The sequence below is a fragment of the Gallus gallus genome, chromosome 4, assembly GCF_016699485.2.
Source record: "Gallus gallus isolate bGalGal1 chromosome 4, bGalGal1.mat.broiler.GRCg7b, whole genome shotgun sequence".
Lineage (NCBI taxonomy): Eukaryota > Metazoa > Chordata > Aves > Galliformes > Phasianidae > Gallus > Gallus gallus.
In genome coordinates, this window is record NC_052535.1 from 56,327,743 (window position 1) to 56,347,965 (window position 20,223).

A 20,223-nucleotide genomic window follows, 5' to 3' on the forward strand; every position below is an offset into this window, starting at 1 on the left:
AAATATTCACTTTTGAGAGATGCTCCCTGTGCTGAGTAATGGGTACATACTCTTCATTGCATGATGTGTTTTTGGACTGCATGGCTAAAGGTGTGTCTGCATAAGGAATTTTGATACATGTCAGTCATAGTTCTGGATGGAACCAGTAGTATGGAATAATGTTATTCTGACCAAATTGACCATTTAAGCAAAGCAGAAAGACATTACTGGTACTCTCTGGGAACAACACTACTTTCCACCTTTAATCGCTTTAGAGCGCACTAAGTGGGAAAATTTAGAATCACAGAATATCAGGAGAATAGATTACATCAGACAGTCTCTGTGGAGATGTTAGTTGGTCTGTATCTTCTTAAAAAGGAGCTTTACCAAGCTACCCATTGCAACTGTAGCTTTTGCCACCTTTCTTGTACATCAGTGTAAACAACAGTTCTCATATAATCACTTCAAAGGTGGGTCCCATTTTCTAGCAGCATGTAAAACAGCAGTCCCTTACAGGGCAGATATACTGAAGACAGCACCAATTCTCATTATTCTTCCCTTTTGGTAGCCTTTGCCTAACACAGTGGAATCATAACACTATTTCCAATCCCAGAATGAATTCTACGTGTATGTGGTCATAATATACACATTGTTTCTAATATTACAGGACACTAAAGTTCCAACTATGACTAAAACTCACAGACATAAAATGAGCAAAGAGAGGCATATACATGCATGCCTACACATACGTAGTTCTTTTTCAGGGAAGGTTTGGAAGAACAATAATTTGTGCAGGTGGGTGGTTATTCATATGAGATTGCTCAGGGTCTGGCCTACTCCCATTTTTACCACTTCCAAGGATCCCATGCCCAAGGTCATCCACACCTTGTTTGTTTATTTGGGTTTTGTTGTTGTTGTTGCTTTGTTTTTGTTTAAATTTACATTGAATTGAAACTTCCCACATGGAACTAGAACTGGCTACAGTACCAAAGGAGGTTGCGGCCAGGCTGCCCTCTCATGAGGGTGTTAGACATGGCGCTGCCTCCTGCTCTCCATAAAAGATCGAGAAAAGAAGCGGGAAGGAAGGGTAGGAAGGAGAGAGGAAAGAAGGAAGGGAGGCTTAGGCATGTGTACTTTTCACAACGTAAAACCTGGCTGGATGTCTAGGCCCAGTGAATGGTGGTGAATATCAATCCAGCTGGTGACCAGCCACTAGAGGTGCTCCTCAGGGGTCAGTATTAGGGCCAGTTCTGTTTAATAACTTTACTGATGATGTGGATGAGAGGATTGAATGCACCCTCAGTAAATTTGCAGATGACACCAAGGTGGGAGGAGGTGTTGATCTGCCTGAGGGCAGGAAGGCCCTACAGAGGGAGCTGGACAGACTGATCACTGGCCTGAGGCTAGTGGGATGAAGTTCAACAAGACCAAATGCCAGGTCTGGCACTTTGGTTGCAACAAACCAGCGTAACACTACAGGCTTGGGACAGAGTGGCTGGAAAGTTGTGTGGGAGTAAAGGATCTGGGGGTGTTGGTCAACACTACACTGAACATGAGTTGACAAAGAGCCCAAATGACCAAGAAGGCCAATGGCATCCTGGCTTGTACCAGAAATAGTGCATCCAGCAGGAGCAGGGAGGTGATCATCCCTCTGTACTCAGCACTGGTGAGGCTGGACCTCAAGTACTGTGTTCAGTTTTGGGCCCTCACTGCAAGAAAGACATCGAGGCCCTGGCACGTGTCCAGAGAAGGGCAACTAAGCTGGTGAGGGGTCTGGAGCACACGCCTTATGAGGAGCAGCTAAAGGAGCTGGGATTGTTCAGTCTAGAGAAGAGGAGGGAGACCTCATTGCTCTCTATAACTGCCTGAAGGGAGGTCGTGGTGAGGTAGAGGTCAGCCTCTTCTCCCACGTAACAGTGATAGGATGAGAGGGAATGGCCCCAAGTTGAACTGCGGGAAGTTCAGGTTGGATATTAGGAAGAATTTCTCTTCAGAAAGAGTGGTGAGGTATTGGAACAGGCTGCTCAGGGAGCTGGTGGAGTCACCACCTTGGAGGTGCTCAAGGAAAGGGTAGAAGTGGCACTGAGGGACGTGGTTTAGTGGGCATGGTAGTGATGAGCAGACGGCTGGACTGGAAAATCTTAGCACCCCGTTCCAACCCCGGCGATGCTATGATTGCATGAGGAGGGCAGCACGGCCGCGGCCGTTGGGGCGGAGCTCACCTTGGCGGTTGCGTGGGGCGAGGCGCCCTTCTCCAGCAGCAGCAGCGCCACCTTCTGGTTGTCGTAATGGGCCGCCACGTGCAGGGGCGTGAGGCCGTTCTGTAAGGGCGGTTAGGGGCGTTAGTGCGGGAGGGTACCAGCGGGACCCCGAGCGCGGGGCAGCGGTTAATGTTAGTGACCAGAAGTCACGGGCAGCGGCTGTTTAATGCGGAGAAGAGCAGCTGAGGGTGAGCCTGGGCGGCCCTGCTTGACGCGGCCACCGGCGTGGTTTCCATCTCCCCCAACCCTGTGAGAACCAGTTCCCACAGCACAGAACAAAAAACGGTCTTACCCCTGGGTTTTTGAATTATGATTTCTACGGTTTGGACATTCCTATGAAATCAGTATTTCTTGAGCCACAGAAATGTCTGTGTCCTCTGAGCTGCCCACTGCATAACCCTCCTGCAGAGAACCTAAACCCAGTGCTCAGCACCACAGCCTCCACCACTAACAGACTCAACTGACAGCCTTGGGAGGGCATGACCTTAATAAAGCTAACACCACCATATGAAAGTGGCTGCAGGCTTCCTTTATATGCACATTTCGCCAAGTAAGAACCCAAAACACCACTAGTTTTTGTTTCTTTCTGCTTAGTACCTTGCCGGCTGAGTCAGGAGAGGCACGACGCTGCAGGAGGAGCTTTGCCACTTCCAGGCTCCCATATTTGGCCGCCACGTGCAACGGTGTGAATCCCTTCTGAAAAACGTCAGGAGGCAAAAGCAAATGTTTGTGTTAAAAAGCTTGCTGACACCTCCCTTTTGAGAGCTATGTTATTAAACAAGTTGGTTATTCTTTGACCTATATTCAACCTGCCAGAATAGCCTAATGGAGAAATAGCATCGTCTCCTAAAAGCATTTTGAGAACAATGAAATAAAAAATAACTTTTCCCCTTTCATTATTCTTTTCCATGTATGTGGTGACAGAGCAGCCTATAGTTTATCTGATGCAGATTCTACTAGCAACATAACACTACGTGGGCAAGGAAGGCACTTGTTCAAATTTCTATTCCAAACCAGCTCCATTATCTATTTACTTTTAGCTTTATGATAACAGTTGTAGGAATGTTTCCTGTGTCAGTTGGTGCCAGTAACAATGAAACACTAATTAAATTCAGCGAGAAAAGCTCCCAACTTTGTGTTCATTCTTTAGAGAGCTTGTTGGAGAATTTCAACTTAGTCGTCGTCTTTTTTTTTTTTTTTAATCATCAGTCTCTGATGGAGACTTTGAGCTTCAGCTAAAAACGTCACTACCTGACTCCATAGCAGTGCTTTTGGAAACACATGGTGGCATTGACAAAAAATCTTGCATTTTTGAAAGAGTACTTTTCTATTTGTTTTAGTAACGCACATCAGTGATGCACAGACATGAGGTCTATGAAAAACTAATGTGCAGTTCACCTGCTCTTCCAATTTTAAAAATCAAGTTGATAAGGAAAACAGTAGGTGGCAGACTATGCTGTTGTCCTGACAGACATTCCAGGTAGCTGCAACGGCCTATTTGCCTGACACGTAAGCGATGTATAATGCTTATCATCATCATCAACTTGTTCCGGTAATCCTACCTCAACAGGAGTTTATCTTAGGGAATCTCAAACATTTCCAGCTCATGAATCAAAGGTTTGTAGAAAGATTATCAGGAGGGCTACATCTTCCCCTATTCATAATTATTCCCCTATGCATAGTTATGCATAGTTTCTGCAGTACTAAAAACAAATGTCACAAAGCACTATGGAAAACTGAGAAAGTATTTAGTGTATTTTTAGCCATTTTTATGTGATTTAACAGACAGATAAAAGGACAACAGCAAGCAGGCCCAGTAATCTATGGATCATAATTTCAGAATTGCTGGTTTAGTCCTCTAAACCCCAGAAAACATCAAATTCTTTAAAAATACATTTTAAGCTCCCACTGTAAAATCAGAGGTACTACTTAATCAAATGTGATACATTTGGGAAAGATACCTTGGCACGTAATTCTAGTCACACTATCTATTTTCAGCACTCCGTTAGGAATGTATTGGTAGCCATTTTTGGCTAACAAAACAATAATATTCCACAGACAATTTCTTTTATAAGTTTAGGAAAATGGCCCATTGGGTCATATGATACCTTGTTTATAGTAATGCTGAAAATAAATTCAGAATTAGATGAGACTGGACAGATACTGAATTGTATAAATAAACATTTAGGAACAATCCTTTCATCTAGTATAGACAATTATTTTACTGTTTAAATAAACAAGATATTGAAAAACAAACCAACTTGTTCATTAGGGAAAATAATAATAATTTGCTCCCTCCCCTCAAAACTTCATTTTCTAGTTTGAAAATTTTGTCAACAAAAGCCCTATTTGTAACACAATGGCAAGGAGTTATAGGAGGACTTCATGCATGTTTTAAGCTTGTTGTAGCCATGTATTTATCATGACCTGAATTAGGCTCCAGTAGGATCCAAACTCTCCAGATGACAGGAAAAAATGTCAAAACTTAATGTCTGATACATTACTTCAGTCTACTGAATTGTTGTTGATTAAATAGGAACAAAACAAGATGTAAAGTAGCTCAGTTTCTCAGTGTGAAAGTACATCCCTCATGAAAAAGGCATGCTCAAGCATACACTGCTTGTACTGCTAGAGTACAGTCACAAAGCATTTTATCTTACTTTGGTGGACATGGAGTGTGAGGCACCTGCCTCTAGGAGAACTGATGCAACATCAACTTGTCCCTCTCTGGCAGAGATGTGCAGTGGAGTGTATCCATTAGTTGTTGCAGCATCAGGGTGGGCCATGTGCTGTAGCAGAAGCTGGACAATCTCTGTTTTACCCAAGCGAGAGGCAATGTGCAGTGGAGTCTGTTCTTCCTACAACTCAAATCAAGTAGACGATTAGAGCAGGTTGAACTATCCTGAACCCAATATCATGTTTTATACTAATGAACATTTCTATGCATTTGTCTTGGAAAAATACTAAGAAGTGACAACACAAAACAGCAGTAAAAGAGGGCTTGCAGGTTAATTTTTCGGATGAGATTCAGCTTATAACAGAAAGAGAAGTAGGATAAAGAAAAGTATTATTTTTCTTGTCTCAGTAAGATGACACATAGTTCCCCCATCACTTACTCTCTTTTGTGTTCTTAATTTGTTATACACCAGCTACCTTGCTCTGAAAATGGTTTCTGTTTTCATAATCTAGTACTAACTGCTATCAGAATGCCTGATGTTTGGATTTAGGATATTGCTGTGTACCTTCTCACTTAGATGGAACAGCTGTTGCTGGACTGAGTCAGGCATATTGTATTGAGTCTGCCTGGGACTGGAGGTAACTTTCTTCTAGCAGCTCATATGGTGCTGTGTTTTAGATTTGTGACCAAAACGGTGTTGCTAACACACCAGTGGTTTAGGTATTGCTGAGCAGTGCTTACACAGTGTCAAGGCCTTAGCTGGAAGGTGACACAGCCAGGACAGCCGGTCTGAATGGACCAAGAAGATAATCCATTCCCTGTAATGTCATACCTAGCAATAAAACAAGAGGGTGAGCTTTTCCAAAAGAGCTGTTGCTTGGAAACAGGCTGAGCACCAATCTGCTTGTGGGAGGTGGTGAGTGATTGCCTTTGCATCACTTGTAGGGGGAGAGGGCTTGTTTTGTTCTGTGTTTATACTGTTTTGTTGTTATTTTTTTCCCTTTCTCCTTCACTTATTAAACTGTTTTTATCTCAACCCAAGAGTTTCACTCACTTTTTACCTTTTGATTGTCTACCCCAATCCCAGAAGGTAAGAACAAGCAATTGCATGAAGACTGAGCTACCAGCCAGGGTCAACCCACCGCACACATTCTACTTGAAACATCTACATAGAAATACGTTGCTGTTTTTTGGAACTGTTTAAGATTTGTTTAGTGTTGAATCCACAGATTATATACAAATGAAATTACTTCTCCTTTGGTTTCCTGCTTCAGCTATATTTTGTAGTAAGAAAAAGCAAAAAAAAAAGTTGTGAGCAGAACACCTACCCTGGCTCGGGCATCAACTAGGGCCCCATTTCTCAGGAGACAACGAACTACTTCCACCTGTCCGGCACGTGCTGCCATGTGCAGTGCAGTTTCTCCACGCTGCAAAAAAGTAAAAAAGTTTCAATGTCTTAAATCTCCATGAAGAAATTGAGCTCTGCATTTCTGCCAGCTGAGACAAGGAGCTAAGAAGAGTGCATGCATACATGTGCCAAATCTGGGTAGTATATGGTTTGCATATTTCTGGACAAACATTATTTATACAGTGTTCTACCTTATACACTTGACTGGTCACATACGTTCCTCAGCTTTCTATATACAGATGCATCAGCTTGTGCTGATGTACACTGTACATTGTCTCTTTGTACAATTGTACACAGAACCTGTCTCTTTCAAGGGAATGCGAGGCACACAAGCCTCAAAATGGAAGGGGATTTTTCTCCAGATGGTCTCTTCCTGCACACTGTGTGGAGCTGGCAGCTTTAAAATGCCTTGCAGCAGCTGCGCACAACTGAGCCAGCATATGAAATGTGTAAAATCTGTGCTCAGCAGCACGGATCTGTCTGTAGGCTATGAAATGAACCTTGTTTCAAGCCTTCTACAGCCAACACAATTTGAAGGAGCATATGAAATTCTGGAAGGCTAACTGGAGTGATGTTGAATTTCAGATCATGATAATGAAGTACAGGTGATACATTTAAAGCATTTACTTTTTGCATGGGTTTGCAAAGAAACACTGAAAGTAACTATTCCTTGATGATGGTATTTCTAGCTGAATTTTGCACAGTTCAACATTTTCTGAGCTCACTGCCATAAAGTGGACTAAAATAGTCCCTGTGCAGCTCATTGGTATCTGGTACGTTAGGTACTGGGACAGTTCTGCAATGAAGAGCTCAGCACTGATCATTGCTATCTGTTAAGAGTATTTTTCTCCTTACTATAGAGCTGGACCATATGTTATTACTGTGACCATCAAGTTAAACTGTAAGTGTCAAAATGAACACTCTTGTCAAGATCTTTTGCGTCAGAGATCAGGTCTTCTCAACCTTCTGCATAGACATAGCAAAAAGAAGTAACCTGAGATTCCTCCTGTTATGAACTTAAAGCAAACCCTCTGGACATGGAGTTGATTAACCAACATTCAATTTAAAATTAACGTTGAATCACCAGCTGTGATTAGTAAGTAGGCAGCAAACAAAATCTCACAGCCTCTGTTACAAACCATAATGCAGAATCTACAAAAATGTTATTATCTGAAGAATGAACCGTTTAGAATGAGAATAATTTTTACATTTCTCACAATCTAATGGTCACGTTTCTATAAACACCCTTTTATACCTGAGTTAATAACACAATTCAGCTTTTGGAAACAGTAATTCAGCAGGGGACTTCAGCTTACCAAGTAAAAGCCAAGACACCTATGGTACCACAAACTGTAAAGGCTTACACTTCGCGCAAATATGTCCAGTAACACCACCACAGTATTTTAAATTGTTTCCACAACAATTTCATGTTGACTTCCATCTCATCAATAAAGGCTTTATGTATGGATTGCTTTTACAAGAAAATAGAAAGCACTAAAAGGTTTTATCAAGAAGAATCTGTCCTAATGGTTCAGGCAAACATCTTGGTGTACGGAATGCTGTCACTAGGCTCCATATAAGATTTTTCTGACAGGAAAACCTAACAAACCAGCATACCTGAAATAATAACTTTTTCCTGTTATTTTCTTCTTGGGAACACTTATTTGTAACATTACTGGTAAAGAGCTGCTTTTAACGAGTAGATAATCAGAAGTTAAATATTTGTTTATAATGACAAAATCAAACAGTAAGATATCTATGAAATACAACTCAGGAAATCATCGTGTTCTTTTTATGGCTATTATTTTTGGTAACTAGGCTATTGGTATACAAACACTGATTTCTATGGTAAGTCAGGTTCTGCATTTAGTTACCTCCCAAAGGTCACATTTTCTAAGTTTAAATATGTTCTTTTGCAAGGCACTATTCCCTGGAATTTCCTGTATAAAAGGAACATCTTGAATTTAATATTTTAACTTCTTGTTTAATTAGGTTTGAGCATTTAATACCCTTTCATTAATACAAATGACACAATTTCATTATGGCCAGCAAGGCTATGCAAGCAGAAATTAGAGCCACCTGGACATAAATTTCATTGTTCTGAATTGACTTGGTTTATAATCAGCTTGCAGTGTATTTGGCAAGCTTTGACTGATTTTCAGGGAATTTTACTTACTCAGGCATAGCAGAAGAGTACACAAAACCAAAAGTGGTTTACAATGCCTATACAACAGCTATTTTCCCCTCTTCACTGTTTGGGAAAGGTGCTAGCATAATCTGTTCTAACAGAATAAAGTAATGAAGTATCATTAAAATGTGACCTTTGTTTGCACTGCATGGACCCTTTTGTAGTGAGCATCACACAGATGATTCTAGTCAAAGCCATACTCACAATGTTAGTGACATCGGGAGAGGCTCCATTCTGCAGCAGAAGGAGGACTATGTTCAAGTGGCCCATAAATGCAGCCACATGTATTGGTGTGAGGCCCGACTGCGAAACAAAGCAAGAGCAGTTTTACTCCTCTGCACGAGCGTAGGGGAGGGGCTTCTTTGTTTAAATAAACATAAGCGAAGGTAAGGCATGACAGGAAAGAGAAAAAAAAAAAGAAGCAAAAAAAGGAGAAAAAGAAGGAATGTTTCTTCAGGGTATGAAACATTTTTCTACCTCTGTTATAGCCTGGATTGAAGCCCCATATTTCACCAGGAGTTCCATGACTTTGATGCGATTTTTCTTGCAGGCAATGTGCAGTGGAGTAAAACCATTCTGTGCAAAAGACAGTCATGTTAGTTAAAAACATGCAGCTACACTTTCCACGTAGCTCCATGCTGGCACACAGGGAGCTGAAGTGTTAGAGTACTAGAAGCAATTGTTCTTTAAGCACAAGAGGTTATGAATTACATAAATCTCCCAGGATCCTCAAGGAGAACAAAGCAGTGCTGCTGCTTTCTTCTCTAGCAGTGGAGAGAAACTGAACTTACACCTCTCAAAACCAAATACAGACGTGCCCGTTCTGACTCACAAAGGTATGTCCATGCACATGTATATATGCGGTTCCAAAGGCTGCACATGTGTATGTGTAAGAATAACTTTGAAATCAGTTTAGACTCTTTTAAGATGTATAAAGCACATTCTATACCTTTCTAAGAACAGAACAGAGTGTTTCTACCAGATTCCATCTTTTTTTTCTTTATCTTGTAAGCTTATAAGCTATCTATGTATATTAATTTTGTATTTACAAATCAATCTGCAGTACACCGTATTCATTTTAAGTGTGTGTGCATTCTGCAAGGTTATCTTATATTAATATCACTATTTCAGCTTTGGTTTTGCAATACCAGTTCTTCAGTCTTGCTAGATTTGTGGCCCCTCTTCCTTTATTCCTATAAGCAAAGTATCAGCCCTTGTTGTCTGGGTTAAAATTAAATGGGATGGAGCAGGAACAGAAGAAAAAGGGGAGTGGAGAAGGGAACATCTTAAACCAGAGTTGCAGCCTAGCACTTTAAACTGTGAGACAGTAGTTTTAGTGTTTTGCTTACCATCAGTAGATACTCATTTCCTTCAAAATGTTTTTTCAGTAAGACTAGGGCTTTTTCAACAAAGCATGTCTTCACATTGTATACGTAATACATGCTTTGACTTCAAGCTGTTTTTATGTATTGCTAACAGAGGGTAAGTGTGTGCCTAAAGTTAAGCAAACACATTATTCACTGCACGTGAACATTTTAGTGAAAAGCGCAGGTAACACTTTTTTTTTACAGTGTCAACTACTTGCTCTATTTTCTAACAAAAAGGATCAGTATTGCTAAACACTCAACCAGTAGTAAATAACTTAGCTTGTAGAAAAAGACACATGACAGCCAGCTTCTGTTAAGAGAAATGTTAATTACGAGTTGTTTTGAAGGAACTTTAAAGCGTACAAAAATTGAAAAAGCTGAGAACTCACGAGGTGCTTGTATCCCCACAACATTTTGCTAATATTAATGATTTTTTGAATATAGTCAAAAATGAGTAATTTATAAAACGTATTCCAAGACGGTACTCTCTGCTAAATATTACAAATAGCCTTCCCCAGTTTCTTATGAAGAAATCAAAAACATCATATATTCTAGCTCTGCATTACATCCTTCAATATATTTCATTAGAAGTTTTACTGCTTCAGAAGTTTCCATTTTTTTCCACTTAATTTTACTGCCTGAGTTGATTTAACTTTGCTATTTAAGTGAGAAACAGTTTGAATGAGAGTCAGGAAAAGACAGAAAAAAACTAACATAAATGATGAGCATCCTGGATGTATTAAATACTATAAACAAGCCAGTGGTGACAAGTCCCTTCTGCGAGGGGAAAGGAGAGAGAGAAAAACCACTCTGGAGGTAGGAGAGCAGAGAGGCAGTAGCCTGAGGGTGTACTCTTTTCCTTCCAGGATAGATATTTCTCAGGAAGGGAGGAACAGAAGGTATATTCTTGTCATGGAAGGGAAGAAGAAAGATGCGGAGGCTAGCATACAATGTGTCTGTGTGGGCAGCTGAGGAAAGTACAGCTAAAGATAATCAGGAGACTGGCAAGAAAAACTAGAAGTCAGGATGAAAACAGCATTGATGATGACCTGCAAAATGAAAATAATATTGGGAAATACCAAAGAAGAAAAACATAACAAGAAGAAAAAGGGGTTATCACATTTGCAGGTATAGAGAGGCCACGAGTGATGTGCAAGGAGGCAGGCAAGTGTAAATTCCCTGGGGTTGCTGGAGCTATCACAGAAAGAAAAGTACATCGTCATACTGAAGGCAAGAAGCTGAGGAAGATATCAGAGGGGACTGCAGCAAAAAGACTGTGGAAGCACTGAATACAGCAAGCAATGGCAGAGTTCTTGTCATGCATAGATATCAAGTGCTCACAGTCACATTCTTTCCCTCATCATATGCAATGTATTGGTATTTCAGGTTCTTCCAGCTAACAGTTCATGGGGACACTTCCCATTAGAGAAAGTCTTGTTCGAGTTTGGATAGTTTAGACTCTTGAAAGTTTTTTTTTTAATTTCTGAAGACAGATGTGATGTTTTTCTCCCAGGAGATAATGGTTTGTGCAGCGAGTGAAAGGAATCGTACCTGTTTTCATGTAAGCATCAGAAGAATTGTTTTTTAAAAAGGAAGAAACATGGCACCTAATACAAGGGACATCATAATTTGTTATAATTCGATAAATACAGACATTTTATGAATATAGAAATTCTAGCTTTTTTATATGTTTTCTCCATGCCTGTTAGCTTAATGATTCAACTGAAAGCTTTTGAAATTGATCTGTGTATCATGTGGCAGAATACGAAGAAATAAATTATTAATTCAACAAAATACCAATATGTAAGTTACCATTACTTAAAAAAGGCTTTTGGTACTCCATAGAGCTACCAGACCTAAAACCATAGCCACTTGTCACAGGTCTAATGATGCAAGATATAATACTGGCAATCAGTAGGTTGTGACAATCACTGTTGTGACTATAGCTATTCAGGGTTGCTGGAGTCTGTTGATAGCTTTCACTTTGCTTTCCTAGTAAGAGCTACTCATGTCCCCTTGGTAGGTTTGTTACATGACACAGGTGTGACAGATTTACCAGGGCACGAGCATTGGGATTTGCTCTCTTGTCCAGGAGGAGCTTGGTGACACGATAGTGGCCACAGTGCGCAGCCACATGGAGGGCAGTCAGGTAGTCCAGCGTGACATCATCCACAGGAGCTTTGTGCTGCAGGAGATGTTTGACACATTCCACATGGTCCCCCTGGGCCGCCATGTGAAGTGGGGAGAGCCCATTCTGTGGTAAAAGAAAACAGAACAGTAATTTCTAGCATCTCTCACTCAGACAGTGGCACATAATCAAAGAATGCTGCCGTGGCTTTGCAGAGTACTCTCACCACAGAAAAGGAGCTGTATCTGAGCTACAGTCTGGAAGGCTATAGCCACCCTTCCCCTTCCAGCAAATACAGGGATATTTAAAGAAACAGTTCTTCTCTGCTCAGTCCTCTGTTGAGATGCTGCCACTGCTACTCTGATATTTTCTTCTGGCTGACAAAATCTGCCTTTGAATGCTAACATCTGGGAATCTTTCCTGAAGCACACACAATATATGTGTAGTAGGGTCTGTTCTTTGGCAGCCTTCTACCATGTAATGATATGAGGGCAATAAGAGACAGGATTTACCTAACCACATTCTCCCACCAATGGGATCAGGTGAAGCTCTAAGGAATTTTTTATAACTACAGTTGCCATGTCACTGTGGATACCTCCTGTATAAAGAGATGATCTGATCTGTACTACCTGGTGCTGTCAAGGGATACACAGCTTGAGCACATCCTTACTTGATTTATTTGATATGCATGCAACCCAGTGATAAAATCTTCCCAGAAGATTACTGAAAGAAAATCTTCAGTCTCTATTATAGATAATGGTGGCTCAGAGTACATTAATTACCCCTGTTTAGAGCCATGTTTGAGGAAATGGGGCCCAGTTAAGTATGCATGGTCTGAAAATGGTATTTCAATTGCCTATTAACCTTGATCTTCTAGGGGTCCTCAACCATGTCATTGCAATACTCCACTGCACTGTTTTGCAACTAATGATGATACCAGTGACATTTGTCAGACACTCCAAAGTGAAGTGCTGCACACTGGGGTTTGTTATTAAGCTACAAGTGCCTTTTTCTAAATAGTATGACCAAAGAGACAGGAAACGCATTCATCTTAGATGCATTCTTTTTAGATATCAGTAAAAACACACTAAAATAATTTTCCAAGTATGAAATAGTCCATGAAAATTACAGATCTTATGTAGTTTATGTCAAGAATCAGAAAATATCTACCACATATCATCTCTCAGGAGTGACTGACACAGCTTTTACATCTTTGTGTTCTATGGCTGTAAAAAGCCACAAAAGTAAAGTGATTTCAATTGCACTCTATATTGTGTTTAGTTTGAATTCAGTAATGAAGTGTATACTGTTTCACATATTTGGAAAGGATAGTCCCTATCTTGGTAAGAAAACTTTATTTTTGGACCATTCTCCCCATTAATACCTTGTCTTCTTCCTCATCCTTTCAGTAACATTAAACATTCTTTGGAAAGTTACATAGAGCCATTAACATACTCTTCCAATAAGGCACGCACCTTGGTCCTTGCGAGCAGTGGGGCACCTCGTTCCAGAAGCAGCTCCACAACTTGGTCATGTCCACTTCTTGCAGCACAGTGGAGTGGTGTGAGCCCATCCTTAAAGCAAAACAGGAGACAGTGAATGAGCACATTCTCCCTGTGTTCATCCTGGCACTCTGAGCAGCCTGTTTTGACTCCTAGCTAAAACTGGCTCCACAAACGGAAGTTTCCTCCCTATTTTTAAATTGTATCACTGAAGGACACACTAAGGTTACAGTTTCAGAGAAGTCCATTTTGTGTTTAAATTTCTTCTCAAAGAGGATAATGTCAGCATGCATTGCCTCCTCCTCTCCTTCTCCTCTGCTCGGCTTTGAGATTGCATTGCATCACAGTGTAATGTACGCTGGGCCTTGCTTCATTAATCAACATTTGTCCTTTGGATTGCTTTTGATGCAGGGATGAAATAAGATACATCCATGCTGGAAAATTTACTCTAGAATTCATTTTATTTTTTCAAACAGGCAGCAGGAGGAATATGATTTTAAAACAGAAAGGAAAAAGAGAAGGAGAAACCAAGAGAGTGAAATCTTTCATTTCTGAAATAGAGAACAAAGAGCTAACAATTCTTTCCTAAAATAACTTTGAGAGCTCCAAAATATTTTTTCCACTGCAGAACACTATCCTGTACCAAAAGACTTCTTTTAACTTGTTTAGTAATGATCACAACAGAGATAACAAAAGATGCATCAATGAGACAGGAGAATGCATTCTAGGTAATTCTGCTACAATTAGATGTTTATACAGAAAAAAGACTGGAAATACGTAGCAAGAAAAGTGTTTGGGAATGAACACCAGTGCTGAAAAACAGAAAAAAAAGAAAATTCACAACCCAAGTTTTCATCGCATTAGAATCTGATATTGTTTAACCATACACTCAGGAAAGCCATCAATACTCGTTCAACAGATACAAAGTTACATTTATAAATGTTAAATGCTAATAGTTTAATCACAAGGAAAGCCTTTCTCTTTGAGACAAGCTGATCGTCTCAGATGAAGTAGATGCTGTACTCTAGGGTTCTTCCTGAAGAACCCAGTAACAACACAATTCTGAGCATGTTTGTCTGTGATAGATTCATTACTTACAGGCCAAAAAGGTAGTGAAAATGCAGTAACACAGCCTTTCTTACACATTAGTGACCCTCCTTCACATGCAGACACACTGTTTGTCTTGCTGAAGTTTGTGGGAACGCTACATCATTCTATTTTTACTTCTTCTACTAACACACTGAAATTAAAAGTAGCTCCATATTGCAATATCATTTTGGTTATCCAAACACAGATCTTTCACGCTTCACGAATGGTACTTCTGAGAAGCAGATCCTCTCTCATCCCCAATTTTATAAGCACAGAGCACCTTTTGGAGTTAGCGCACAAAGCTCCTCATCAGTGAGGAACTGAGATCGGGGAAGAATGTTTCTGCCTTATTTATCTACTGTTTGCAGAGATTTTTCAGAAACACGTGGCAGGGTTAGGCCTGCCTTGGCATGCGCTATCTCAGAGGCAGTTGCTGCATCACTAAATTCCATGGAAGCTTTGCAATGAAATTCAGTGGATGGAAGATCAAACCCACAAACAGAATTAAAGGGTGTTCAGCACAAAGTCGATCTGGTCAACGGAAAGGAATTGTGTACAACTAGCTTATCTGTTTCTTCCTTGCAACTTCAGAGTACCCAAATAAAAAGCCTTTAAACATATTTGCATCTCACTACCAGAGAGATTTATACACAATTCTCATTAGCATTACTAAGGCAAGAATATGTTTCAAATGTAACCCAGAAAGGAAATTTATTTGGTATATCTTTCCCATTTCTGGCCTTTTGTACTCAATACTTTAATCAAACACTCCTTATTTCCATAGTGACTTTGATGTTATTCTATTTAATTGAATAGCAAAAGAAAGGTAGAATTTTGATGCCTTGGAGGAAAGAAGAAATCCCCAGAGGAGAAAAAGAAGAACAACACAAGAAACTCCCAGACACAAGAAAGTCTAGTTAAAAGTAAGAACTAAATTGTTAAAATCAACACATTTTTCTCCTTTGTTCTTAGCTACAATTGCCTGTAAAATAGACTAAAATACATATCCTATTCGATTCTGTCTTAAATTTTATAAACATGTACCATTAACTATCTGTGCACTTCTCTGTAGGCAAATTAAGCAATAAGCTCTGCAGTTTTCCCAGGTAACTCTCTTCCCTCTTTCCGCACTAGGTAAAACAGTATGTATGTTTCACAGAACCATAGAATCATACCACGGCCTGGGTTGAAATGGACCACAGTGATCATCAAGTTTCAACCCCCCTGCTATGTGTAGGGTCACCAACCACTAGACCGCTGCCCAGAGCCACATCCAGCCTGGCCTTGAATGCCTCCAGGGATGGGGCATCCACAACCTCTCCGGGCAACCTGTTCCAGTGCGTCACCACCCTCTGAGTAAAAAACTTCCTACTAATATCTAACCTAAACCTCCCCTGTCTCAGTTCAAGACCCCCTTGTCCTACCACTATCCACCCTTGTAAACAACCATTCCCCTTCCTGTTTACATGTTCCCTTCAAGTACTGGAAGGCTGCAATGAGGTCTCCCCAGAGCCTTCTCTTCACTAAGCCCAATTCCCTCAACCTTTCCTCACAGGAGAGGTGCTCCAGCCCTCTGAACATCTTAGTGGTCATCCTCTGGACCCGCTCCAAGAGCTCCACATCCTTCCTGTATTGCTGGCCCCAGGCCTGGATGCAGTGCTCCAGATGGGGCCTCACAAGAGCTGAGTAGAGGGGGACAATCGCCTCCCTCTCCCTGCTGGCCAACCCTTTTTTAATGCAGCCCAGAACACAGTTGGCCTTCTGGGCTGCAAGCGCACACTGCTGGCTCATGCCCAGCTTCTCGTCTACCAGGACCTCCGAGTCCGTCTCCGCAGGGCTGCTCTCAAGGAGATCTTCCCCCAGTTTGTATAAATACCTGGGATTGCCCTGACCCAAGTGCAGCACCCTGCACACCTGGCCTTATTGAACCTCATTAGGTTTTCATGGGCCCACTTCTTCAGCCTGTCCAGATCCCTCTGGATGGCTTCCTTTCCCTCCAATGTATCAACTGCACCGCTCAGCTTGGTGTCATCCGCAAACTTGCTGAGGGTGCACTTGATGTCATCACCTGTGTCACTGATAATGATGTTGAAGAGCACTAGTCCCAAGACCGACCCCTGAGGGACACCGCTTGTGACCGGCCTCCACCATGACACAGAACCATTAATCACAACCCTTTGGCTGCAACCAGCCAGCCAGTTTCTAATCCATCGAACAGTCCATCCTTCAAATCCATACCTCTCCAATTTAGAGAGAAGGATGTGGTGAGAAACCATGTCAAAGGTCTTGCAGAAGTCCAGGTAGATGACATCCACCACCCTTCCCCCATCCACAGAAGTCATCACTCCATAGAAGGCCACCAGATTGATCAGGCATGACCTTCCCTTGGTGAAGCCATGCTGGTTGTCTCAAATCACCTCTTTTTCTCGTATGTGCCTTAACATAGCTTCCCGGAGGATCTGCTCCATGATCTTCCCATGACACAGAGGTGAGGCTATTTAAAAACTTACTGTACATTTAATACCTCAGATTCTATTTGTGCTTACATTTTATCCAGAGACGAGGGAAACCGAAAAGAGGGAGTTGTATTAGTAGAATTAGTACCTAATACAATGAGAACATACTGACAAGAATCAACATTAAGAGAGACACTGCTGTTCCAAATGAGTCTGCTTTTGCACTATTATCTATTAGCAGTGATCCTCACTGCTCTGATATCCGTTGCAGGAGTTTGCCTACACCCCTTTTTAATTATTCCATCACGAGCTGGTACATCTTATAGTATGAACATGCAGACTGAAATAACAAATGTGTCTTTTGACTGGACATACAACATAGGGTTGAAGAGATGCAGACTTGAAGCACAGAAAGAAATAAGAAATTCCATGCATCTTTGTCTTTAGGAGGTCCGTATTTACCCTCTCCTCTCAAATAATATATATAACAGAAGTGTTTTCATTTTCCAAGAGACTTCCTGTACCTGGTATTCAATTGTTCTGGTACTCTCCTACCTGCAGTGTATCCAATGGGTGGGTCACTGCTTGAAACAACACTACAATCCACACTGCACACATGGAGGTAATGAAATTCCATCACTTCCACTTTCCTCTTAAATGGCTGTCACAAAATAGAAATTAAACTTTTGACTTTTTTTTTCCTGAAGATCAATCACTGGTCATTTTTTAACCCACAAAACTATTTTTTAATTCCACTCATGACTCCAAACTGCAGAACTTGGGCAGATAAATTATTAGGTCATTTCATAGCAATTAAAATGCTTTCCTTCAGTTTACCAGAAATACTGAAATAACAAGAAACTGCTTACAAGAGAGTCTTCGGAAAACAGGAGATTATGTGAGCAGTATCTTAACAGAAGGAGAGTTTTGCTCATTTGATGCTCACTTGAAGACTGTTGATCGTACTTAAAAGTCAAAGGTCAAATTATCACAGAATTCTTCCAAACTGCAGTTGCATATTCTCATTTGTAAAAGGATAAAATGAAACCTTACTATTCTGTATGTTTGACATGCAAAATGGTCCAAATTTGCTTAACACATAAAGAACTTTTCAATTGATCATTTTAACACTACTATTAAACCACATCTTTACACATGAACAAGGCAAGTGTACTTCTTGTTCTAAGCTCTTGGAGTCTTGACATAATTGAACATGCTCTAAAATATTCCTCCAAGTACGTCCCTCAAAGTATGGATTTAAAAAATACAGCAAAAATTATACTATGTGTTTGCCTGAGTAATAAAATATTAACTTAAATAACTCCCAATAATAGTCACCACCTATGCAGCTTGCCTAGATGATCAGTACAACATCATCCCACACTTTGTAAACATTATTTTAATCCACTAAATTCTTTATAGCCAGTATCTGTATTGTAATTAGATATTTATAATTCAACATTCCTTTAGGAGTGGCAAACACTGCTGATGAATTATTACTGATCTGCCCATTTGCTAAGACCAGGAGAAAATGTCACAGCAGCTTTACTGCAGGAATACACTGTAACCAGAGCATTGGCCCAAGACAGTGTTAGGATTTGAGCACAACATGGCTTAGTGACAGGAAGCCCGCAACCACGTTGTAAATGCAGACAGGCACATCTGTTCTGCCAGGAGACACTATTACAAAAAAACCCACAATAGGTTCCTGGAATGAGTATTAAGGGATGCCCATAGCTCATTCAGCACAAGAAATACATAAATAAATAATCCCAGAGCAAGAAAAATGGAACTTCACTGTCGGCACCATTTAGCAGAAATAACTCAATTTGTGTGACAACTTCAGGTTCCCTCCCACCCTCTGAGGGTGTTTGCGTAGTCACACAAAAAAGGAAATACCAGTTAGGTGAAAGGGGCCTGTGAAGAACACTGTGTTTTAAAAGAAAAAAGGGAAACAAAACCTCAAAAAGCCTCGCAATCTCTCTCTTTTTTTCCTATGCTATAAATAAAAGAGACAGATTGCAAGAACTGCATTTGTAGCACTGCTAAACCCCTCCAACAATGACATGTCAATCCAATGAAGATATCTGATTACCTTTATTGTTACTACCAACAGAAAAAAATAATAGAAATGTCTACTATTGGCATGCTGAAACTGCTCTGTGTAAATGCTAATATAATTCTCCCTGCAATAACAATTTGTACATTTCAGGAAAACTGTAAATGCTTTCCTCCCCTCAAAGTCAGAATTGACAACAGACACATTACTCTTCATCATATGACATCAATTTAATCAAAATTGATTTCCACCATCTTTTGCAGAGCGAGTTTCTATACCTGATACCAAGCCAAAGTCTGCTTCTAAAACCCAGATCCATTGGTCTATCATAGTAAGATGGTGCAGGTCAGAAGTTTAGCTAAATCTTAATGTATTTTAAAAACACGTCCCTGAAGTCTTCATTCAGACACAATTTTAGAGATTATACATTTGGCTGAAATTTTAAATATGAAATGCTTTAGCATATGAAATTTTACCTGTTAATCATTTAGCAAACAAAACTCCAGATGAAGCTTTTGTGTAAATTACAAGTAATGCAAATGCAAATATAACTGACAGTATTAATAAAAAAGTTTCCTATCAATACCATTGCAATTGAGTTTATGTTTTTGTTTTTGATAAAATATAAAAGAGAAATGAAATCCCACATTTTAAGGATTTATTTAGTGGTTAGTTGAGAAAAATGGTTAAAAAAAATCTGTAAAACGTACAAAAAAATTAAGTAAAACATTGCTTTAAAACATAAAGGCAACAAATGGATTTACTTGCAATTCTATATCTTGAGTGAGAAAAAAATGGAAATATGAAATGTAAGAAAACAAAAATAGTTATTTTCTGCAGTAAGTAGAGCTCTTCTCTGACATGCAACATTAACTATGAAATAGTAGGACACATTCATTATTTACTCACTTTGAAGAGCGTACATTTTAATTCGAGTGGAGTTTTCTTTAGACAAAACATCGACTCCTGATATTCATTTCAACATTTTCAAACAATAGAAGATTTCATAGATTAACTGTGCAATGCTAAAGGACTTGGACTCAGTTAAGATCTGTTAAAATAACTTTTCGCATCTTAAGTTATGCATCATCAAATGTCAGATAAAATGG

The 20,223-nt window shown here is 40.1% G+C and overlaps 1 protein-coding gene across 50 annotated transcripts in view; it reads right to left on the reverse strand.

Moving 5' to 3' along the window:
* The window catches only part of ANK2 (ankyrin 2), a 338,182-nt gene that overhangs the window by 87,837 nt on the left and 230,122 nt on the right, over nucleotides 1–20,223 (reverse strand). For 47 of the 50 annotated variants that reach the window (XM_040699364.2, XM_040699367.2, XM_046940570.1 and 44 more), the window contains 8 exons: nucleotides 13,484–13,582; nucleotides 11,937–12,134; nucleotides 8,991–9,089; nucleotides 8,718–8,816; nucleotides 6,246–6,344; nucleotides 4,901–5,098; nucleotides 2,838–2,936; nucleotides 2,202–2,300 (listed from right to left, as the gene is read on the reverse strand). In XM_040699364.2, the coding sequence (XP_040555298.1) occupies nucleotides 2,202–2,300; nucleotides 2,838–2,936; nucleotides 4,901–5,098; nucleotides 6,246–6,344; nucleotides 8,718–8,816; nucleotides 8,991–9,089; nucleotides 11,937–12,134; nucleotides 13,484–13,582 (990 nt within the window). The remainder of the gene's footprint in view (nucleotides 1–2,201; nucleotides 2,301–2,837; nucleotides 2,937–4,900; nucleotides 5,099–6,245; nucleotides 6,345–8,717; nucleotides 8,817–8,990; nucleotides 9,090–11,936; nucleotides 12,135–13,483; nucleotides 13,583–20,223) is intronic. The other 3 variants (XM_040699363.2, XM_040699361.2, XM_040699355.2) reach the window with 2 other exon arrangements.